Source organism: Crinia signifera, chromosome 3, assembly GCF_055691185.1.
Source record: "Crinia signifera chromosome 3, ASM5569118v1, whole genome shotgun sequence".
Classification (NCBI taxonomy): Eukaryota; Metazoa; Chordata; class Amphibia; order Anura; family Myobatrachidae; genus Crinia; species Crinia signifera.
In genome coordinates, this window is record NC_139219.1 from 51,166,302 (window position 1) to 51,184,875 (window position 18,574).

Here is an 18,574-nt window from a genome sequence, read left to right on the forward strand (position 1 = left end):
TTGCAAAACTGGAACTGCTTTCTTCAGCATGCGGTGGCCCACCCAGTACAGGGTAAGGCTGTCCATCATACGGGGTCCTTCGACACAGTTTCAAAATACTTGCAATTGCATCACAGAACTGTGAAACGTTCGCATGATTAGGGAAGCCCCCTGCCCGCATAGCTTAGCTGCAAAGGCAGGCGCAAGGTCCCCATGTCCAGGCTCACAAAGGCTGCATGTGACATCACACAGCAGCTGCAAAATGCTCCAGACACGCCTTTGTCGTCTGGAACACGGCCACCGAACGCCTTATCACCACCCCCTGCTGCCACCAATACCCCTTTCACACCAAACTAAATTCCTGGGCAAATTCCCCGGAAAATTTGTCCGGATTTCAACCCTGCTAGCTAGCAGGGTTGCTCCCGGGACCAGCATGGGATACAGGCCAGTGTGAAAGGTACTTACATAGCTTCCTGATGCTCCATCCAGCTGCGGTGGCAGGTGTTGGGCAGCGGCATCCAGGCAGTGGCATCCAGGCAGGGAGCTTGTAGCGCTATTGCCAGGCAGCAGGGGCGGGGAGCGCTTCATAATTTGAAAACATTAAGACTGGCCGGACGCTGATTGGCTGAATTCAGCCTTTCAAATATGTTTTCAAATTCAGCAGCGCTTCCCGCCCCTGCCGCCCGGCAAATAGTGATACAAGCTCCCAGCCGCTACTGCCGGATCCCTGCTGCACATAGGTGGGGGGTGGTTTCTCTTCCCCCTCACACCAGAAAATGTAGGGACTAGGTCGGTGTGTAAGGGGTCAACCCGGGAGTGTCCCTGCTTAATCCCTGGACTGTATTCCTAGGTAAGTCCCTACATTTTCTGGTGTGAAAGGGGTATAAGACTGCGCCCACATCATTCCTTGATGCAGCTGCAGTCTGAAGCCTCCTTCGTGTACACTATTTAATAAAAATTGAGAATATATATAAGTATGACATTTTATTCGGATAATTTAGAGTTAAAAAAGCAAAGGAAACCAGAAAGGGAAAAATAAGAGGGGGGAAACGACACTCCAAAAAATAGCTGATGGTCGTCGGAAAAAAATATTAGAAGAGAGGTGGAGGAGGGGGCAGCAAGCCTGGGAAAAAGGACTCACTGCCGAGGGGACCAAACTCAGACAATTTGCTAGTAGAAATCCAAATATTACCTATTCAAGTGTCAGATGGGCCCACCATCTTTTGGGTCGCAGCAGCTGGGAGTAATGTTGTACAGCCACCGCACCAGCCAATCCCAGCTCCAAATGGTCTGTTGTACGGACTATGCCCAGCAATTCTCCATCACTGTCCTGCAAAGGTTGCATCACACTGCTCTTGCCGCTTGTTCTGTGAGATTATGCCGTTGCATTTGCCAGGTAGGTGATGCCATGGCACCTATGCTATAAAGAATATAAGCTCCACTGGCGCAGACACTGATGTGAATGATTAAATACTCCCTGTAAAATGCTGTGTTATGTATATGTGGGATCTAAATAAATAATGGAGATAAAGGTGTTGATCCAGCAGCCATCAGACAGTAACAGCCATAACAGGTAATTAGGGTGCTAAAGTCCATTATAAATAGGAAAACAAATGAGGCTTTATTAATAAGCAGAAAACTAAGGGCCAGCTTGCAGATACCAGCTGCTGTTTGGAAAATAAAAATAGCTAGTCTTCTAAAAACACGAAACAGGCAGCCTCACACACAGGTAGTACACTTTTCCAGATCTAGAGCCATTTCTTACACATAATGGTTTTAAACGTATGGAACAAAATCACATTTCTTTCCTATATATCGTTTGGGTACTCTTTACCTAGCATGGCGCCCACGATGTCCATCGCGGTCATCGGGTGTAAAAAATCGCGGGCATCGCATGCACTACAGTAACGGGTGCGACGCGACCGACGCGATGCCCGCGATTTCCCATAGGGATCAATGTTAAATTTTTCAATGGACGCGATTTTTCAGTTCAATGCCTCAATGCCCGCGATTTTGCCATAGGAAACAATGTTAAATGGGCCACAGAGCCCAAATAGTCACCCTTACCAGGGAAATGTCCCCCACAATTGTTAACGACACCCCACGATCCACGCGAACCCGAAGCGTGGCGAGCGCAGCGAGCCCGCGAGGGGCGGCGGTACGCGTCCTCTGACCTTTTCATACCCCCACTATCCACATCGGCGTGGAGTTGAGAATAGAATAGTGTGGCGAGCGCAGCGAGCCCGAAGCGTGGCGAGCGCAGCGAGGGGACACGGATACCTTCACAGGTAAACGCGGCCCTACGCGGGCTTCACAGGTATCCACGTGTGCTTGCCACACTATTCTATTCTCAACTCCACGCCGACGTGGATAGTGAGGGTATGAAAAGGTCGGAGGACGCGTACCGCTGCGCTCGCCACGCTTCGGGTTCGCGTGGATCGTGGGGTGTCGTTAACAATTGTGGGGGACATTTCACTGCTAAGGGTGCCTATTTGGGCTCTGTGGCCCATTTAACATTGTTTCCTATGGCAAAATCGCGGGCATTGAACTGAAAAAATCGCGTCCATTGAAAAATGTAACATTGATCCCTATGGGAAATCGCGGGCATCGCGTCGCACCCGTTACTTTAGTGCATGCGATGGACGCGATGCCCGCGATGGGCGCCGTCCTAGGTAAAGAGTACCATCGTTTGTAGTTCGAAAATGAGAAATTCCTGCTAGCTTTGAGACGAATACAGCATAGTTGCAGAGTTAGTTGCGAAGAACCACTGCCAAGCCAGTACAATTGTGATATTATGCGCACGCCTTGGAATGTAGTTGTCCGTTGACCCTCAGCCCGGCCAGTGTCTTGTTTCTGCCTCCAGCAGACTGGGCAAGCAAGGTTTTTCAGTCCATTCATGGTCAACCATGATGTTGTATCATGGCCTGCAGCTCTTGTTATCAGACTTCAATGTCAGGGAGATTTGTTTATCTATGACAGCAGATAGAATGGGTCAACAAAAGGGGTTGCAGCCTAGTTTAGGTCAGTGGTCAGGGAGCTCGTCCTCATTACCCCACACAGTGCATGTTTTGGATGGTAACCCAGCAGGTGCACAGGTGTACTAATTACTCAGACACATTTTATAAAGATCCGCAGGTGGAGTTAATTATTTCACTTGTGATTCTGTGAGGAGACTTTCAAAACATACACTGCGTGGGGTAATGAGGACCAAGTTCCCTGACCACTGTTTTATGTGGTTCTCAATTTAGCTAAAAAACTGAAAGGTGCAGTGAAGGTTGGAGGACATAGAAGGGGCAGAGATAACTATTTATGGCCTAATCTTGGAGCCGTACCACTAAACCCAGAGTCTAGCAATGGATGACCAGGAGTGTATTTTATAGAGAATGCAAATATTTTCACCATTATATTTGAAATGTAAGGGACCCTAACACACAGTAAGTATACAAGAGTACTGAGCGGCACCAGAACTGGGGTGCTGAAGGTTTCTTGTATAGGGCTTTGGGTGCTCTGTATTTCCTAAAGATAGTAAGTTCTGTACAGAAATCGGTACTTGTGGAGTATCACGGCTCCCACGATGGCCATCGCACATGAAAAAAAGAAATCGCATGCGTTTTTTTAACAGCAAATCATCCAAATTCATTGAAATTAGTATCAAACATGTTCAATGGCCCCCAAATGTCATTTTTGAGGCTGTACCACCCCCATCAACGCAAACCCAAAGCGTGGCGAGCGTGGAGTTGAGAATAGGAGCTTCGGGCTCGGTGCGCTCTCCACACTTTCTATTCTCAACTCCACATCGACGTGGATAGTGGGGGTATGAAAAGGTCGTAGGACGCGTACCGCTGTGCTCGCCACACTTCGGGTTCGCGTTGATAGTGGGGGTGGTACAGCCTCAAAAATGACATTTGGGGGCCATTGAACAGGTTTGATACTAATTTCAATGCATTTGGATGCTTTGCTGTTAAAAAGCGCATGCTATGCGATTTTAAAAAAAGCGGCAAAAATCGCATGTCACTATATATGGCATACGATGGGAGCCATGATATTTTTGGGTACATGTGGATTATCTCGGCTCCCATCGCATGCCATATATAGTGACATGCGATTTTTGCCGCTTTTTTTTTTAAATCGCATAGCATGCGCTTTTTAACAGCAAAGCATCCAAATGCATTGAAATTAGTATCAAACCTGTTCAATGGCCCCCAAATGTCATTTTTGAGGCTGTACCACCCCCACTATCAACGCGAACCCGAAGTGTGGCGAGCGCAGCGGTACGCGTCCTACGACCTTTTCATACCCCCACTATCCACGTCGGCATGGAGTTGAGAATAGAAAGTGTGGCGAGCGCACCGAGGCCGAAGCTCCTATTCTCAACTCCACGCTCGCCAAGCTTCGGGTTTGCGTTGATAGTGGGGGTGGTACAGCCTCAAAAATGACATTTGGGGGTCATTGAACATGTTTGATACTAATTTCAATGCATTTGGATGATTTGCTGTTAAAAAACGCATGCGATTTCTTTTTTTCATATGCGATGGCCATCGTGGGAGCCGTGATACTCCACAAGTACCCAGAAATCTTAGAAGCAATATTTCAGCATAAAGCAGTAGTTCTCAACCTCAGGCTTCAAGTACCTCCAACATTTTCCAGGCCACCTTGCAGGTGCACTCAGACACAGACACAAATGGAAAAGATTTCACTTATGAGTCAGTGTGGAGCCTTAGAAAACTGGATCGGTTAGTTTGGGACCCACTGGCATAAGGAATAGAACTTACGCTAAACACTAATGACAGGCACTTTTTTGTCTACCATATTTGAAGACATTTTCTACGTCCTTGCTAAAGTTTTTAAATTAAGATATTGCCGTTTGATTTTTTTCGAAGTACAGGTCTAAGTTACTCACAAGTCACATAACACAATTTATAACAAAACCACCCATCCTCCTGGTGATCAACAGTACTGTTACTATTTATACACAGATCCTACATCCAGCATGGTACAGAGCACAGGATGAGTGTCCCTCCAGGAAGGACATACTGTACATTCACATTTAAAAAGGCTCCTGATATAAAACATATAGGGGGTTATTTTAGTTCACTTTGACAAAATCCTTCTTAGATGGACAAAACCATGTGCACTGCAGGGGGGCAGATGTGCAGAGAGTATTAGCTCTAGAATTACCACAGTTATCCAAATAACAGGGTCGAGCAATCAAAGGAACCATAACTGATTTAATGAGCCATTCGCAGTTTCACTGTACCGGCCGTGTATACTTACACGTGGGTGGGGTTTTACTTCAAAGTGAGATCTATATTGCAGTGTAAAAATAAAGCAGTCAGTATTTACCCTGCACAGAAACAAAATGACTCACCCAAATTTAATTCTCTGCACATTTAACATCTGCAGCACACATGGTTTTGTCCATCCAAGAAGGATTGTCAGAAAGAATGAACTAGAATAAGGCCCATTGTGGCAATGTTTCATTGAGTGGCGCAAATACTGCCCTATTGCCAGAAGTTTTCAGTCAATGATCCTCTTGCATTATTTTTCTTGCCCTCACACATAGTCAGATGTAACTATAATTGTTGATGGGACCATTCCTTATAATAGAATTCTAGCCTAGTGATTTGTTCGTTCCCTGCATTGTTCTTGAAACAAATCCAAGGACAGCAGTCATTGTTACCAATCCTTAAACAGGCCTATACTGTACTGCTGGCTAGCGCTCCTACAAACCACCTGCCAAATGAACTCCTGGCAATGGCAACCATATGTCTACCCTATACATCTGTTTAAAAAAAAATTTTGAGCACAATCAGATGCTGAAACAAATTAATGAAGATTAAGTTAAGGCAGTGACATCATGCCTGTTATTTCAGTGGTAACCAAAATTTCCCTGCCATACTGCAGCATGGAGAACAATTTCTTGATCATATATTAAAAGCCCAGTCCCACTGGTCACCTCCCTTTGCATCATCTAGCTTGCGCTGTTCTAACCCCAAGTATAGTTCATTTAACGCGATGGATATCATGCTATAAAAATACTTCATAACCAGAAGATTTGTCTCCCTGTACTGTTCCTTTGTACGGTGCTGCGAAACACTTGTGGCGCCCAATAAAACAAAATAAGACTGTTTAAACCAAACTGGATTTTTATTTTATACACTATAACTAGGAATGGCAAACTAGTCACAAAAACTAACTTAGATGTGACCGTCATGTAACTTTGGTAGTTGGAACCATTTTAGACATAAATAAGCACTTTGTACTAAAACTTAAAGACAACTTTTCATTTTCTCAGAAGGTAAGTGCAATTGTGGATCATTTTCTAGTCAGGCAATGCAGAGGAATTCAAAGGCAGTGTCTTTCTCTTCCTGAAGTTCTTTGGCTGTTAAATCCATCTTCTCACGAGAGAAGTCATCGATTTTGAGGCCTTCAACTATCTTCCACGTCTTGTCCTGTATGACGGCAGAGTACAGGAATGAGAAGGGTCAGTAACAGATCAGACTGCTGTGTAACTGATCACATGTTATGGCACTTGTAGGTAGATTTTCATAGGCAAGGACAAAACTTATTAGGACACTATGTACCTTGATAGTAACTGGGAAGGAATACAGCAGATCATTAGGTATCCCGTATGAGTTCCCATCAGAAATAACACCCATGGAAACATATTCTCCCTAAATATGGAAACAGAATAGTCAGTACTTCCATTTAGGCACATTGAGGAGGTTATCACATAGAATATGAGGAAAGGTGGAGATGCCCTTTTGCATCACAACAACCTCAGGCAATAAAAAAAAAAAAAAAAAAAAAAAAAAAAACCACCAACAGTCAGGATCCCGACTGCCCGGACTCAGATAGCATGATTAGCGCAACAAAGCCCGCTGCGGGCACTGTGGCTCGCTACCTATTCTATTCTCCCTCATGGGGGTCGTGGACCCACAAGAGGGAGAATAGCGGGTGGCCATCAGGCACCCGTCTGTCGGAGTTTTGACAGTCGGGAAAATGACTGTCAGGACCGCGTCCGGCACCCCATGTGGCCCATAAGTCTCAGAAGGTAGAACATTCTCAGTAGATACCTAGACTTTGAGGGCATCTTTAATCATATAGTTACATCTCCACCAGAAAAAAAAAAAAAAAATGTAAATCCCCATTTACCTCCGGGGTTCCGAACCAGATGTCCCTTACGTGGTCCCCGATAGCTTTGGCAGCAGACATCGCACTGGATAATTTCCTTGCGGCTATAACCGCTGCACCGCGCTGCTGTACAGTCTAGAAGAAGATGCAGAGAAGCCATCAGTATCTGGTACACTAATGTACTTAGTAGTTTTACATAGGTCCAAGCCTAGTGAACTGATGAAGGGTTAAATGGAGAGACAAGGACAAACATAAAGCAGATTAATGCTGTGTACACGGGGGCTATAATCGCTGGGAATATGGTCGCTGGCAACCATATTGCCAGTGATGGAAGTGTGCCCCAGCGATAAATCGCCGGGTGCGCGCTCCTGTTTTCCACCCCATTGTAATCGCTGGTCGCAGGAGCTTGCTCCTGCGACCAGCTAATTACCTCTGCAGCTCCCCCAGCAGAGGTTCCTTTTCATCAGCGACCATCTCTGGTCGCTGGTGAAAAGGAGACACTGAGCAATATATTGCTCAGTAATATATCTCCCGCCGTGTGTACGCACCTTTAGTAACACTAATAAGCCACATGCCTGCATCCAGATACCATCCCATCTCTATCGCAAGACACATACAACTACACACTAAGCTTATTGTGCACAACTTCTACACACTTAGACTTTCTTCTGGTCTTTTAACTTCAATTGTGGCATCACCCAACCTTCATATGATTGGACTACTTGGCCACGCTAATTTGCCAATATACACAACGGTTAAATTTGTGCTTGTGTCCATTAGCCTACAAATATAGATTTTAGGAGGAAACTGTAGCACCTGGGGGAAACCCACACAGGCAAGGTGAGAAAATACAAACTCCACACAGTAACAGCCATGGTTGGAATTGAAGCCATTACACCATTCATACGTTCCCATCTTCTTACCAAACCATTCTAACCCGTTAGGATATAGTTAAGTGGAGTTAGATTTAATGTCAAATAAGACCTTGCAAATTATCTACTCCAGTCTCTCACCAGCCACCTACAGAGCCTTGATTGGTCCTGCATTTATTTTATTTATTTTTTTTTACTTTAATAATTGTATTTGAAAAAAAAAAAAAAAAAAAAAAAAAAAGTCAAATTATGCAAAACAGGGCATACTACATCAATTACCTAAAAGCTTAGGGCCCTTTGATTACAAAAAACCCAATCTCTCTCCTCCGACCACTTTACTATGAATAGTGCCAAACTACCCATGCTGCTAGCACATGTACAACGGCTCATCGGGATAATAAAGTGGTTGTGTGTAGGCTGCAGCTACATTTTAGTGTAGGAGATACACCTGGGCTTCCTTAAACCAAGACATATTTCAGAGTACCACTTTTCTTACAGCAACAAAGTTTCCTTTCAGCCAGCTGTCATCCTTCACTGCGTCCTGTACTGACAGGTCCTTCCCTTTCAGATGTACAGTGGCATGGCCAACATCAGGGTACTGAGTGGAGGAGTGATTCCCCCAAATAATCACGTTCTTCACAGCATTAGCTGTAGTGGACAGGCGAAGGGCAATCTGGGAAGGGAAAAAAAAAAAAAAAAAATCATATGATTAGAAAGATAAATTATATAAACACATCAAATTCAATACACACACAAAATGGTCCCCAGCCCACCAAGTCTCCAATTTAGAACATGTATTTCGGATATTTAATGCTGAAGTTACATGGAGATCATTGTGGCTCATCACTGTACCCCAGTGCATCTTTCTATGGCTCCCAAGCTGCATTTAGAGAGCCTGAGCTGGGAGCAGTCTCTTACCTGAGCTTTGGCTCTGTTGTGATCCAAACGGGTCAGGCAGCTGAAGTTCTCTTTAGGGATGGATGGAGCAGACTTTATTGCAGTTAGACAGTTGGTATTTGCGGGGTTTCCCACAACGATCACCTAAAACAAAGAAGAAGGTTCCCCATATTCTTCAGATGCAGGTACAAGATCTTAGCACTAACAAGGTTAGAATAAAAGTAGAACGTCACCTACACATTCGGGAGGTAGCAATATCTGAACAATTAGGGACAGTTTGGTCATGTCACAAAATGCTTGCTCCATTACTTTACCATCCCAAGTCCCAGAATGTTTTAACTTGTTACACTACTTACTTTGGCTGTCAGCTGTTGTATGTTCAGACTACACAGGTTTAATACTCTGACATAGTGAGGACTATAATATATCATGTTATTTTTTTTTTTTTAAACCCCGACATTCTAGAAGCACGGAACTCCTAGATCAGCAACACACAAGTGTAGAAGATGTACCTGCAAATACCACCGTCACTATGGATATTACTCAGAATCATATCTAAGATACTATATACCACATGCAGTCTTTCATACTGCGGCATTTTCCTTACGTCACTTAAATGCAACATTTTTACCTTCTATAATCCCAATATTTGAGCAGTTTTATATATTTCAAAAACAGACAGGATATATTCCCTTTGAGCAAAAATATATTGATATGAAAATGTGGTTTAAACAGTTTTAATATTTGTGAAGAGCCAGTTACCTTGACAGTTTTCTTGGCATATTTATCAAGTGCAGCACCCTGAGACTTAAAGATTTTCACATTGGCCTTCAGCAAGTCTTTTCTTTCCATGCCTTCTCTCCTTGGCATGGAGCCCACCAGAACGGCACAATCCAGGTCTTTAAAAGCGACCTCCTCCTTGTCTGTAGCAATAACCTCTGTAAATACAACACATAACTAATTTATACAAGAAAAAAAAAAACTAAATACTAAATATCCAGATAGTGGGATTTTAGTTAATTTTCTTACAGCTAAACATCATGGTAGGGCAAGGTTTACAGATTGGTAAACATTGTTATTCGCCAGTGTTTGAGAGTCTGCATACACCAGAGCATGCATGCGTGGCCTCCCAAACTGTTGTTGCATTGTGGGGTGGGGTGTGACGTCACATGCAGCTGCTTCACAGCCAGGGGGCTACCGGTGAGGATATAGCCCTTTACTGTGTAGAGCAGCGCTTGCATAACAATGTATTTGCACGGTTTTGTGAACGACAGGACCCGGCATGCTGCAGAGTAGAGTTCTAGTTTTACAAATCCTTGCAAGATTAATACCCCTTTCAGATTGCAAATTCCAGGTCGCACCTGGAATTTGGACATGGGTCTGTCCCATGGACATGGCATTTGCGCTAGCTATGGCTGTCGGTGAGGGGGATGACTATGGCCGCTCGACCCGGGGTTCCCGTTCAGACTGTCCAGCAACCAGGCTAAAACCCTTCTTTTAACCGAGTCGGATTGCCTAGTTACTGGACATGGGTTTTTCAAAATAGTGCTTTCACATCGCACAGAGACCCGGTTCGAGCTGGCAAAACCTGGGTTATTTGTGCAATGTGAAAGGGGTATAAGTCAAGCTGAATCAGGGCCATGTTCCACAGAAAGTTCTCAGAAGACTAAGCAGAGCTGTGTTTACCAAGTTATTAAATGCCATCTCTAAAAACATATTTTCTAGCCATTATGAAGTGTGCCAATAAATGTAGCAAGATGACATTTCTAAAATCTGTGCAAGAGTGTACTGTACAATAGCATACTGTAAAAGACACAGACAAGTTGTTTTTCAGATGTGTTAGAAGTTACCTTTACCCTACAGATAAATCCAGCGCAGCGCATGAAGTCAACATTTTACTTTGGACTTTGTATCCATGTAACCCACTATTAAAAACCTATTTATTCCTGAAACAAAGTAAAGTTTCCCTGCAAGGTTTGCTGTTCAAACACATCTTTAAAATGAATAGCGCAGTTATGTTGCAGAGCTTAAGGTGCCCACACACTAGAACGATTTTTTGGCCGATCAATCCGATGTTTAAAAATAATCGGTCGAAAATCGGCCCGATGCGCTCTGATCTTACGTGCTGCATGAAAGATCGGAAGACTTAACAAAAGATCCATAGGAACGCACACTGAGCTGAACAGTGCCAGTGTGTGCCTGAATGGAGCAAGAACTGGATTGCTGCACTGGGCACTATATAGACATATGTATGACCCTTTAGTGTAACACAAATAGTATCTGACCTGGTTCTGCTGCCCCCTCTTTTGAGGGGGCAGCACTCACTCTCTACTGAGTGAAGAATACACAAACATCGCAGCCCGATCACTCCTGGATTTTTGTACACAGCCCTATGGAGCTGCAAGGCATAGAGCCAAACTTAATCCAGTTAGCCATGAGGTAATTCCTGGTGGGTGAACTTAGGGGCACAAGTTTATTTGACTTTCCCCTCATGGAAATTGTATTTTATTTCTGTACAGGGAAAAGGCATTCATTGGATGAGTGAGATGCCAATAGATTTGCAACTGTATGACAGTCAGTAATATAGTCAGAAGAATTTGCAGACTTGCTCAGGGTGGGATTACACGCTGTCTGGGCGGGGACCATCCAATTGCAGACATCAGCAATTTTACACAGCAGTGATCAGGCCTGAATAACCCCCATAGATGGAAATTCTGTCAAACTCTACAAAAGGTCACATTACGTATAGTCGGAAGGGCCAGAAATCAATATAATGCCTGGTTTGTACACAGGGCTGGATTAAGGTTTGTGGGGGCCCTGGACAACACAAGGTCCAGGGCCCCCCACCCCATGGAGGCAGGCTTCTTTCTCCCACCCCCGATGGAGGCAGGCTCCTCCCCCCCTGGACGGTATCCAACAGTGTTGTCTGGGGCATCGGGGCAGCGTTCTGCGCTGGGTCCCTGCAGCGGATGTGATCCCCACACCGGAATTCACATCCACCGCAGGGACCTGCGGCCGGGCACCCACCTGCCACCGCAGAAACAGTGGGTTGGCAGGTGTGGGGGTCCCAGAGCAACCGCCCCTGTCGCCCCGTGGGTAATCCGTCCCTGTATGTACATGCTCTGGCCACCACTACCAGCTAGAAGAATATACAGGATTATAGCATGTAAAAGTCTATGGGGCAGATTGTTTGCCATAAGCTAACATTGAAGCACAGTGCACTTCAGTGTAATGACAATTACAGGAACTCCAGGTTACAAATTCTTGCAGTTCACCAAATCTACCTCTATGACTGCGAGCGTTACATCATGGGCCTGCATGGCGTACAAGTTAATCTCCCATATAGAGGAAAGAGCAAGGCTTGAGTTATACAATACTCTGCACTGGCAGCATTTTGTTTTGCTGCACAGTCTATAAAAGATTTTATTGTGGTGTTATGCAACAAATACCACAAAATACCACAAAATAAAGCACAAGCAATTAATAAATGCAAATATGTCATGTCTAAAATAAAGGTTCCCAGGTATACATTGTATTAACACCTTCAACTTTGTTTCATGGGAAATAAAATTATAAAAAAAAAAAGTGAATAGTTTAAAGCATCTTAAATAAGTTTTGATTTAAAAACCATGATAAAGTAAACTATAAAGCTGGCCATAAATCAGAACGACCAGCTTGCAATCCGGATTGTGTCACAATATCCCCGAAAGCTTCCCAGACACACGACAGATCTTATGGAGTGTGCACACAGGTCGACCCAGTGGCAGTTGAGACTGATAAACATTTATGGCTGCCAGAAACTGGCATCGGCCAGGAGGGAGTCCTCGATGCCGCAAGCCATATTGAAATGGTGCATTCGGGCCTGAAATCGTCCTGATGTATGGCCAACTTAAGTTACGTTGCTTACTTTAAAGAGTCAATGGCACAAATGAAGGTTACCTTTCAGCAGAGGCAAGGCACAGTCCTGCAGTTCCATCACAACTCCATCCAATACCCCCATCATGGGAGTAATATCCAGGAGAATTAGTTCAATAGGCTGTAAACAGACAAGTAAAAAATAATCGATTTGACAACCATTACCAAACAGTTACCCAGCAGGTGGCACACAGAAGTTCCAAGTTGGTCCCCTAGTGTCTACTCGCCATATGGCATAACAGACGCTCAGATGTTGCATGTCTTTCTTTGAATGTTGCATACACTAGGGAGGGAGGTGTGTGTGGGGGGGGGGGGGGGGGGGGGGCGCGCATCACAGCAATACGTATTCAGATTCCAACACTGATATAGAAAAGTTGCTCCTAAAAGACAATCCCTGCTGGCTAGTAATAGAGGTTTGCGGCACTCAGTTTTATTGGATGCCGGACAGGGTCCCGACAGTACCACACCCGTTTTATTTATAAAAAAAAAAAAAAAGACCCACATTTTAGGCAAGACAGATACTCCACACAAAAGAGAATACCAATGACCGATTGATTTGGGAATGAAACTACGCCAAATCACAGATTGATTCTGATATGTTGCTCATTGCAACATAACCATTACTCAGTGGCTTCCATAAAAGTGACCAATTGGACAGACAGTGTTTATTAACAGTATTAAAGTTACCTGCTTTTCACCAAAGACACCACCGTTAGCAATGCCATAGAGCAGGGAATAGGCAATCTGACCAGCAGCTCCAGTCACCAGGACTCTGATAGGCTCAGGCTGCAAGAGAAGACAGTAAGGAATATCATGGAACAGTTTTGCTCATGGTCACATTTAGTAAGGAAGAGAGTATGTGGCACTCAGCAGTGTGGTGAAACGTCACCCAGAGGCAAATTGGAGTTTGGTGCCCCACAATTAGAAAGGGGGAAATGTGATTAGATAGATATATTTTGAAGAGCAGTGGTCAAATGAAGCCACAGCTGCTGTTGTACATGCAGGTGTCCCTTCAGGAATTGGAGGCCTCTGAAAGTTACACCCCTGGTATGGTAGCCCTTGATTTCAGTCCCACAGCAACAGTCTTTACCAATGGACCCTCACCCCATATACCATCCATATTGGTGTGTGGTGGGGTAGTCAGCTTTCATTACAAATGTCCACTCAAATGAAAGACTTGACCAAAGTTCAAAAATCCATCTCTCTGACATGACCCCACATTGTGAAGGGCATAAAATTACACTTGAAGAGGACACCTTCATGTTAGATTACTTAAGTGCAGATCTCCTGGCTTTCCAGGAACTCTCCAACAAGAAAGTTAATCCAGATAAATCAGCATTAACTGCCCACACCACCTGCTAATGAACTAGATTACAAGTGATGAAAGCAAATAATGATTTTTAATGGCAGCCTCAAAACGTAAAAGACACTACACCTTAGACATGTAATTGACAGGTATGGAGAAGATTGATAGAAAAACTAAAAACCTTGTGTTGAGTTTAATACTTTACCATCCAGGTGTACTCTTACTGGGAAAAGAGAAGTGTTCTGAGGGCTGCAAGTCACCTGGCACTAATTGGGGATCCACATGCTCAGGCTAGGCGCTGACCCAATACATGTGCCTCCAGCTAGAAGGACCAAATGCCTATAACAGGCATGTCCAAACTATGGCCCTCCAGCTGCTTTGAAACTACAGGTCCCATCATGCCTTGCCACAGTTTTGCTATTAGGAAATGCTAAAACTATGGCAAGGCATGCTGGGATGTGTAGTTCCACAACAGCTGGAGGGCCATAGTTTGGACATGCCTGGCCTATAAGGTCGTAAGTTCTTCTCTCAATCTTTTCACGGCAACATCAACCCCCAATTAGTGTAGCACAGGCATGTCCAAACTATGGCCCTCCAGCTGTTGTGGAACTACACATCCCAGCATGCCTTGCCATAGTTTTAGCATTCCCTAATAGCAGAACTGTGGCAAGTCATGATGGGAATTGTAAATTCACAGCTGGAGGGCCATAGTTTGGACATGCCTGACCTAGATCATGGGCAATATGAATGAGAAAAGAAGTAGCTTTATTTACATTAACAGTGAGCAATATGCCATTGTTCACCTACACTGAAGAGTTCTTAATAGCTTAAGATGAAAGTATTACCGATATTGGATTTCACAAAGAAATAGAAGTGAACATAATATTCTATACAGCGCTGTTAAGGTGGCCATACTGCGAGAAGTTGCAGCAGTGTATGGCCATCCAAATACCCAAGAGTGCCAATCACCTTCGACATGTAATGTGTCGCATGCAACCAGGGTGGCCAATCCCGGGATCGGCAGGATCCCGGGATTTGGCCCCCAAAATGCCGGGATTTCAATCCCGGGAATGGAGATTCCAATCCCGGGATTCGGGATTAGACTGTGCATGCGCAGTCTAATTCCGGACAGCGTCTGAGCACTCGCTCAGACGCTGCCCGGCTTCTCCCATACCCGGCGTGCGGCCTGCGCAGCGTGATGAGGTCAGCTGTCACGCTGCGCAGGCCACACGGCCAGCAACCCGGCTCAAAACACCTTATCAGTCCAGCACAGTGCACGCCCAGCTACCCGACCGCCTGCCCAGCTACCCGACCGCCCACCCAGCTTCCCGAACGCCCCCCTACCCAGCTACCCGACCTCCGGACATACACGGCTCCCAGCAACCCGGCTAGCAGACATACCTGCAGCTCACCTGGCTCCCAGCAATATCTGCACGCTCGCCCACTCACCCAGCACCCGCAAATGTAAGTACTGTGAATGTGCAGGGTGGCCGGGGCGTTTTTTTCAAATTAGGGAAGCCAATCCCGGGATTGAGCATTTTTCAATCCCGAATCCCGGGATTGAAAAAATGCCCCGGGATTGGCTTCCCTACATGCAACCCTGTCCCCCATCACCAGGGGGGAACCAGAGTCAGAGGCTGGACGTGCAAGCAGGTCCAACCGCCAACTCTGATGCGCACATTGTATAGGATGCTAAATACATACAATTTGGGATGATATCTCAGCAAGATCCATCAGTATCAGGCCAGTTTGTATAAGTGTATGGGGGCCTGCAGTTTCCCTTTCTTATGAAATAGAAAAGGAATAGCGTTCTCAGCAGGGGGAAGAGTAAAGAACACATGGGGCAGATGTATTAAACCAGGAAAAGCGATAAAGTGGAAGGTGATAGCTGTCATTTTTCAAACCCAGACTGTAACACAACAGTTAAAAGCCAATTGGCTGCTACATTGTCACCGCACAAGGCTTAATACATCTGCCCACAGAACTACACTGGATTTAGGATATTTGATCCCAAACCGGATGACACCACAACTACGCACAGAAGCCATGCTATTGTATTTCATCCTCCAGCTATCAAGTCAACGATCTCCTTATGTTATCCTTACAGAGACCTTGAACAAGACCTAAATATTAGTTTATTCTGATATTAGCAGAGTACATACAGGGGCATCTTATCCTGTAGGCATTTTGTTGTTAAAATAGAAGATTTACAGAACAGATTGAGGACATGTGAAGGTGCATTCTGCAACAACGATCAAGTATGAAGGTTAAGCCCTGCGGGGATAGCGTCCTGGTAACCTGCCAACTATACAATGTACAGGGCGGCTCAGTGCTTCAGCCACACTAATATATATGTACGTACATCCATCCATATCACTGCAGCCACCGTAATAGCAGCAATAGCAGAAGGTCACGCAACTGACCCTTCTAGGGCTATGGATGCGTGGCTGGCTGGATCCATTACGGCTATGGCTGTGGCTGGCTGCTGTAAAGCAGCTTGCGTCCGGCTGTGCTAGGCCATATACAAACCATTTTTGCAGTGAGGCGGCTGATCGAGGAGGAGGCGGTAGATAGATGGTGCGGTCTCTGCGAATCTCAGGAGCAGCCGAATCAATGACTGTCAGTGTCAGCGGTTGCAGCAGGTCACCTTTACTTCAGCAGCTGTCCAACTGCAGCCAAGAAACACGCTCACGTGACTCGCACACCCCCTTATTTCCCCGGCGCTGAGTGTGAGCAGGCTTTGTAGTCTCCATCGAGTGCGACGCGCCGTCGTTCTCAGCCACAAGGGCTCAAACGTAGAACTACGTTACCCGGCGTGCTTAGCAAGCAAGCAAGCTTGCGTAATATTACTCCGCACATCGATCGGCGGAAGCGCTATGTGAAAGGAATTTCGCGTGATGGATTGTGGGAAAATAATCCTGCAATTTAATCAATGGCTAGTTGTGATTCGTACTTGATAAAATACATTCTATCTAGATATTTGTTTTGTATATATGTATATGCTAAAATATATATATTTTTTTCACTCCTACATACTGCATATATAATTGTGCGCACACATTTCTACATTAGAGATGGGCAAAACGGTTCATTAAGTCGAGCCGGGTCCCACTGGAACGTCCCGTGAAAAGATACAGATCTTTTAGACGGGTCCTCGGCTCGCTTTAAAAAAAAAAAAGGGGGAATATACATGACCGAGTAAAAACACTGATCGATGGCTGGGCGCAGAATCACCATCGATGGCAACCATCGATGGCGTCTGCACCGATGGCCATCCCTAGCAGCAGCAGCTAATCTTTCTATCACTTGTAGTCACAGCACTGTACTCAGTCTACAGAGGTAGTACATCTCAGCTGCCACAGATGGCAGCACTGAGATAAGGGAAATGTATTGGTAACTGAACCGGATCACCTTTTTGGAATCGCCGGTTCATTCGTCCTTGGGTGGGATCCGTTCAAAAGATCCGGTGCGTTCGCGAACGAACCATCTCTATTCTACATAGACTGTACAATGGGTGTTCTATGGGGGATGCAGTTAAAATCCCGGCGGTCGGGATCCCGGTGTTCAGAATCCCGACGCCGGAATCCCGACCGCCGAAATGCCGACACATTCTCCCTCCTGGGGTGTCCACGACACCCCTGGAGGGAGAATAAATTAGTGTGCCGAGCGTAGCGAGGCACCGGGCCCACTGCGTGGCGAGCGCAGCGAGCCCGCAAGGGGGGGCGATCCACGTCCCCCCCCTTGTCGGCATTTCGGCTGTCGGGATTCCGGTGTCGGGATTCTGAACGCCGGGATCCCGACCGCCGGGATTCAATACTGAATCCGTTCTATGGATGTGGAACAGTGGAAAAAGGACTTTTAGTTTACCAAAGTGCCCACATGCACTTTTGTCTAAAGAAGTCTATAGTATACTTTATACTTTATAGTATATAAAGAAGTCTATACAGTAGCGCACGCAGGGGGGGTTTCTGAGTACCCAGAACCCCCCCCCCCAGGAGTCTAAGGACCCTATGCTGAAAGCTGAGGGTCCCCTCTTTCCATCGGTATAAGAATTTAAAAAATCGGCCCTTGGGAACCGGAGATATCTGACTTCAAAGCAGTGGTCCCCATCCAAGCCTATTAATTGCTCTTCCCAGTCAGATATTTCAGGTTCTGTCTGACTTAGGTTTTTCTGAGGGTATATTCCAAAAGCTGGGACTCTCCCCCTTTAATGGCCACTAGTAGCTTGTCTCTACTGTTCCCAAAATCAGAGATATCAGCCTTCCAGCAGCTGGTTACTGCTCCAGCTCCACACACCTGGTATGTAGTTTTATATACTCGTTGGCAGATTGCTCTGCCTCCTGAACTCTCATCCCCTAGTCCCCAATACAATTTGGTAGGTGGGATTCTCTAGTTTTTAATTCCATTAAAATCTAAGAAATCTATTTCTGGGAACTGGAGATATCTGCAGTCAAGCAAGCTGTCCTCCCAC

At 45.4% G+C, this 18,574-nt stretch overlaps 1 protein-coding gene across 1 annotated transcript; it reads right to left on the reverse strand.

Moving 5' to 3' along the window:
* Positions 1-6,107: 6,107 nt before the first annotated feature.
* MDH1 (malate dehydrogenase 1) lies at positions 6,108-16,791 on the reverse strand. The gene is made up of 9 exons (XM_083175789.1): positions 16,633-16,791; positions 13,485-13,583; positions 12,822-12,918; positions 9,645-9,820; positions 8,904-9,026; positions 8,482-8,658; positions 7,135-7,248; positions 6,564-6,653; positions 6,108-6,431 (listed from the first exon to the last, which is right to left on the reverse strand). Exons 1-9 carry the CDS (start codon positions 16,633-16,635, stop codon positions 6,306-6,308), a joined length of 1,005 nt encoding a protein of 334 aa, XP_083031915.1. The 5' UTR covers positions 16,636-16,791; the 3' UTR covers positions 6,108-6,305.
* Between the last annotated feature and the right edge of the window lie 1,783 nt (positions 16,792-18,574).

Excerpts from the sequence above, each read along its gene's own strand:
- MDH1 (XM_083175789.1), bottom strand. Across the intron at positions 7,249-8,481 it reads TGAAAGGAAACTTTGTTGCT|ACTGTACAGCAGCGCGGTGC; the intron begins GTAAGAAAAGTG and ends ATCTTCTTCTAG. Across the intron at positions 6,432-6,563 it reads CCTTCCCAGTTACTATCAAG|GACAAGACGTGGAAGATAGT; the intron begins GTACATAGTGTC and ends GCCGTCATACAG.